The sequence below is a fragment of the Monoraphidium neglectum genome (genome assembly GCF_000611645.1).
Source record: "Monoraphidium neglectum strain SAG 48.87 unplaced genomic scaffold scaffold01897, whole genome shotgun sequence".
Taxonomy (NCBI): domain Eukaryota; kingdom Viridiplantae; phylum Chlorophyta; class Chlorophyceae; order Sphaeropleales; family Selenastraceae; genus Monoraphidium; species Monoraphidium neglectum.
In genome coordinates, this window is record NW_014011731.1 from 1 (window position 1) to 5,623 (window position 5,623).

The following is a 5,623-nucleotide window of genomic DNA, read 5'->3' on the forward strand; positions in this document are numbered from 1 at the left end:
CCCCGCCCCGCCCCCCAAGAAGGCCTCCAAGCCGCGCGTCCCCGGCCTCGACTCCATCCGCTTCTTCCTCATCGCTTACATCGCCGTCGGCCACTTCATCGGCTTCGCGACGCGAGACGGGTTCATACTCAGGCTCTTCTCCCAGATCAACGTGTGGGTGGGCGCGTTCTTCGTGCTTTCCGGCTACGTGGCCGCCTACACCGCCACCGAGCTCGGCAAGTACGAGGCCTCGCCGCGAGTCAAGCCCGAGGGCACGTACACCGTCGCGCGCGTCGCTGGCTATTACCCCCTCTACCTCCTCTCCACGCTCCTGTTCGGCTGGGTCTACGTTTTCGCCGACAACTTCTACAACGGCCCCGTCGCCACCTTTTTCCACGGCCTGCTGAGCCTGTCCCTGACCCAGGCCTGGTTCCCCGCCCACGCCGAGATCTGGAACGCGCCGACATGGTTCCTCTCGTCCCTCACATTCGCCATGATCGTCCTGCCCTATGCGCTGCCCCCCATCGCGGCGCTTAAAAAGAAGGGCCTCCGGAAGCTGCTGCTGCTGCTCACCGCGGTGTCGCTGGTCGGCAAGCTGGCGTACTCGTACGATCTGAACGCCTGGACGCTCCTGGAGGGCGTCACCCCGCCCAGGGCCCACCCCAACCAGTTCTTCTGGAACGTCACCCGCTTCCACCCCTTCTACGCCGTCCTCGAGGTGCTCACGGGCGCCGCCGCCGCGCGGCTGGTGATGACCGACGGGCTCGACCCCGACGGCGGTGCGGCGGCACCCAAGGCGGGCAGCGCGCTGCTGCCCGCGGCCGCCCTCGTCGCGGTCACCTGGGCGCGCGCGGCGGGGTGGCTGCCGCTCAACGACCCCCTGACGCGCGTGCTGCTGTTTGTGCCGCTCTTTACGGCGCTGGTGATGAGCATCCACCGCAACACGCTGGGCGGCGCCAAGGGGCTGGTGGAGTTTTTGGGGCAGCCGCTGGTCACATACCTGGGCACCATCTCCTTCCCCATCTTCATCCTGCACGGGCCGCTGGGCCAGGTGGGCGCTGCTTTCACACTTGGCGCCTGGCGGGAAGAGGCGCGGCGCAGGACCTTGCTTGCACGCGGGCAGCTTGGGGCGGTGGTCGTGGGGAGTTGAGAGGCCCGCTCCTGTCACTGCTGGGGCACTGCAGCGGCCCTGGTGGCCCCGCTGGCCTCAGGCGGGCGCCCGCACGCCCCCGGCCCCCTTTTTCCCACCAGTTGCACGCACTTCGCCGCCCACACACACTCACTTTCCCACACCACCCCATCCAGGTGTTTTACAAGAAGGTCATCGCCACCAAGCTGTTTGGCGCGGTGATGGGCCCCCAGTTCTTCCCGGTGTACTGCGGCATCGTGCTGCTGTCGGCCGCCCTGGTGCAGAAGCTCTTCCTGGTGGGTGCACATGGGGCGGGGCTGGGGTGGGCGGGTCCGTGGTCCTCTGTTTCGTTTGTGTATGTGGTAGAGAGGGAAAGACAGACAGCGCGTATGTGTTTGGAGATGGGTTGACCGTTGAGGATTGCACAGACAAGTGTGTGCGTGTGAAGGTGTGACAGCAAGGGGGCAAAGTAGGCAAGAGAGCGTGCATGGAGGCCTACGATCGTGCAGTGGTGCGCGTGCGACTGCTCAAAGGAGATGGTGCTTAGCACATGCAATGCAGAATGCGGCGCCACATTACAAGGCCCGCGTGTCAGCTCAACGGCGTCTTCGGCTGGAGGCAGGCCGTCATGGCAGCGTCGCAGCGCCCGCCCCCTCCCTGTGCTGTGCGGCCTCTCACAGCAGCTGCTGCCCTCGCTCCCCCTGGCTGGCCGTCCCCCCGCCCTCAGGAGAACAAGAAAGTCCAGGAGATCTCAGGGAACGTCACAAAGGCCATATCCGATGCTCTCTGATCACATTTGTCACGGTGATGCCTTGGACATGGCCTGTGTCTGTGACCACCCCTGTGGCGGCATGTCCCGCTGCACGCGCACGTGTGCGCTCCATAAAACCGCGCCGGTGGTTGGCAGGCTCTGAGGGGTGTGCACGCGCCCGCCGTGCTAGCGGCGCACGGCTGCTGTCACTGCTGAGCTGGAATCTGGAATCTGCGAAGCGGTGGGCGAGGTGCCGGCCCCGCGGTCTGCGGCCTGGAACTTAACCAACATGTTGTGCCCTGAAAGCAGGTTGAGACCAGCACATGTTATCTGTGCACTGACTGTGCGGCAGCGGGTGCCGTGCTCTGCATGTGGCTGCCACTGGCGAGCGGCACGCCCCGTTGGGTGACACATGCTTTTTGTTGTGCAAGTTGACCGTTGGCATGTGCTCTGCAACCCCTTATGACGATTTGCGGAGCCACAACCTCGTCTAGAAGCGATTGAAGCTGACAACAAAGCATCTGTCAACTCATGAGGGGCTTGGGATGGGCCGGCCGCGGCTGCGGCCGGCGCGGCGTTTTTGCTTGGGAACGGTCTTGTGCGTGCGGACCGGACTGATGATAGCATCAATAAATCAAGAACAGCCGCTGTAAATCACTCAATGCCTGGTCATGTGCGCGGCTTTATGTAAGCTTGACACAGGGGGGTGTTGAGTCGCGTGAACTTGTGCCCCACAAGCAGGCCACCATGCGCCGCGTGTTCAGATGTTGGTATGATAGATGATAAGGGTATATCCATCCCCTAACGCGCAAACGCTGGCCTGCAAGGCCACCGGGACGTCACCGGGACTCAGCTGTAGATCTGGGAGCGCTGCTGTTGAGGGTACGGTAGGGAGGGCCGCACGCTTTGGCCGCACAGCCTACATATCTAGTAACTCTCTATCGTGATGTCTACAGTCAAGAAGGCAGGCGCTCCTATGAACGGGGATCACCCGCACCACACCCTGACAGGGATAATCGTCCGAGGCTGGCTCCACTCTTTTATGTGATGTGCTCTGACGATTGACATATGCCGCGCAGGAGGTCCTCCTGAAGGCCGAGCAGGGCGACACCGCAGATTTCGCCCGCCTGCTGGCTCGCAAGCCGCGCCTGCTGCATGTGCGAGACCACCTAGGCCGGTGTCCCTTGCACGTCGCCGCCGCCAGGGCCAACCTGGCTGCAGTGGAGCTTCTAATCGGCAAGGATCCCTTTCAGGTGGACGCCGCGGACAGGAGCGGCCACACCGCGCTGCACTGGGCGGCGCGCGGCGCCCCAGGTGTTGCAGACGCCGATGGCGGCGCTTCCCGTCTGGAGGTTGTCCGGCTGCTGCTGAGGCATGGCTCACAGGTGATGCGCGTCGAGGGGCGGGGCAGGCCGCCTAAGAAGCGGCCGCCCGCGCCTGTCAGCTGATCGCAACGGCATGCGAGGGGGGAGGGTGTGCTGGGCGCCATCAAGCCGCTCGAGGCTCTCTACGAGGCATGGTGTGTAAGGCATGGTGGCGGAAGCCAGCATGGCGCTGCGGCGCCTGCTTTCTAACTCTGTATGAGCGCCCCGGCCGCAGCGCCCTCGGTCCGCTGCGCCGCCGTCCGCCCCTAGCCCAGCGTCTCCCCGATGGTAGTCAGGCGCCCCACGGCTGCCTCAAAGCTGACGTCGATACACGCACATGGCCTCGCATGCGCCGCGCCGCTCGCCTTGAGCCACCCCCAGATCGACGCATGCAATGACGAGGGGTGGCAGCCCGTGCACTACGCCGCCCTCGAGGGCCGCACCCCCTCCCTCGACCACCTGCTGCTGCTGCGCCCTGCGCTGGTTGAGGCTGAGGAGGCCGAGGGCTGGCGCCCCCTGCACGCGGCCGCGTTCGGCGGCCAGGCCGACGCGCTCAGGGGGCTGCTCGCCACGTGGCGCGCCGACGTGGACGCGCCAGACAAGGGTGCGGGGCGCTGGCGCGCGGCGCACTTTGCGGCGGACGGCGGCAGCGAGGCGGCGGTGCGCGTGCTGATAGCGGCTGGCGCGGACGTGACGGCGCCGGATGCCCAGGGCAGGCGGCTGCGCGACTTGGCGCAAGCAGAGGGGCATACGCACGTTGTGGTGCTGCTGGACGGTGTGGTGGGCGGGGCAGTCGGGCTAGAGCAGCAGCAGCAGCAGCAGCAGCAGCAGCAGCAGCAGCAGAAGCAGCAGCAGCAGCAGCAGCATTATTCACAGAAACGCTTGGAGGAGCAGCAGCAGGGGGGCCAGCAGCAGGAGGACCGGGAGGGGCAGGAGCGAACGCAATCATCTTCCTCATCTTTCGCAGCAGCAGCTGTGCTGGTGTCGTTTGGAGGGCCGGAGATCTCAAAACGGCAGCGACTGCAGTGAAAGTTTCCTGTCGTGCTTGTAACGAGCTGACTCAGACTGATGGTTTCCAGGCTTTTTCCCCACCCGCTTGGGGTGCACAGATTCAGCGCGACCCCAGACGTCTTTGTTGCTCACCACCTGTGTGCGGTGCTGGAGTGCCGGCTGGTTGTGAGCTCCATCGCTGGCTGCCTGGCAACATATTGCGCTACAGTAACTGGTCAGCGCGACTCCGGCGATAAGCGCTGCTACCCTGGGGGTTGCTCGTCACAATGAGTTCGTGTCCAGCGATTCAGGTGCGTGGTTGCCGTGACGACAGTCAATGGCCGGGTGACAGCCAGCAGTCAAATGGCATTGTTTGGCAGAGTCCCAGATCGGGGTCGAGTGGAGCTGCGACTAGTGCCCTACTCTCGTGGTGCCGCCAGCCGCAGCAGCACCGCCTTCGCAAGAATTTCCGTGATTAAACCAGCAGAGACGACTTTCCCCCCAGGCATCACTGGGGGAGGCTGGCCAGCACCGTGGCACTGAACACTGGTTGAGGGCACCTGAGCACCTGCGGGCGTCACCAGCAAACCCTCCCACGGACCGCACCGTACTGACCTTCGACGGCAGGACGGTGCTGCTGCCTTGTCGCAGCCACAGGTGGATCCCTAACGAACGTGGTCCTGTGAGTAGGGCTTGATGAGGGGCCATTTCCTGAGTGCGCGCGCCCTGCATCAGCCCTCAGGTGGGCCCTGACTTGCGTCGCCACATGGGTGCACAACGTCAACCTGTGACTGCCAGGTGTCGGCGGCACCAGTCGCCCAGGCTGGACGAGCTCACATGTGTCGGTCGAGCGCAAAAACAACGCAGTATTTTACCTGCAAATCGCCGGGCGCGCTGAGGGGCGTAATGACTCCCCACGTGTTTCTTGCACACCCCATGTTCCTCTAAACAACGCAGATTGTAATTGCACGATTCATTCCACCCGGGTCCTTGGTTGTTTTGATAGTCAGGGCCGTGCATCCCACTCCTTTTACCAGGCCACAACATCCCCGTGGGCGCACCACGCTTGTTCGCCGACGTGCACGTCCGGACAATCTCGTGAGCCGTATCTCGTATATCATCAAGGTGTAGACGTCTTGATTGCTCAGCAGGTGAGCCCCTGGGGGCAAAAGCCGCGCGCCGGAGAGAACCCTTGCCCCTCCGCGGCCTCAATTGGCAGCCCTGTACGGGCCTCGGCCGAGCCATTGGGCATTTGAAAGCAAGCTGGCTCGAATTCGCGCAGGCCCTGTGTCGGCACTGCCGGTCGTCCGCCGAGATCCGCGCGGCGGCCCATTGGTCCACCTGTGTGCTGCGTGCCAGCTTGCAGCACCCACCCAGCGGCCCCACGAGGCGCCCCCCCCCCCCCCCCCC

The 5,623-nt window shown here is 64.5% G+C and overlaps 2 protein-coding genes across 2 annotated transcripts; both read left to right on the top strand.

Annotated features, from left to right (window-relative positions):
* Positions 1 to 472: 472 nt before the first annotated feature.
* On the top strand, positions 473 to 1,898 carry MNEG_9324 (hypothetical protein; the record flags this gene model as incomplete). Its single annotated transcript, XM_014042201.1, has 3 exons — positions 473 to 1,030; positions 1,285 to 1,404; positions 1,836 to 1,898. The coding sequence occupies 3 exons, from the start codon at positions 473 to 475 to the stop codon at positions 1,896 to 1,898; spliced, it is 741 nt and encodes a 246-aa protein (XP_013897655.1).
* A 1,610-nt stretch (positions 1,899 to 3,508) lies between these two features.
* On the top strand, positions 3,509 to 4,252 carry MNEG_9325 (hypothetical protein; the record flags this gene model as incomplete). Its single annotated transcript, XM_014042202.1, has 1 exon — positions 3,509 to 4,252. The coding sequence occupies one exon, from the start codon at positions 3,509 to 3,511 to the stop codon at positions 4,250 to 4,252; it is 744 nt and encodes a 247-aa protein (XP_013897656.1).
* Positions 4,253 to 5,623: the final 1,371 nt, after the last annotated feature.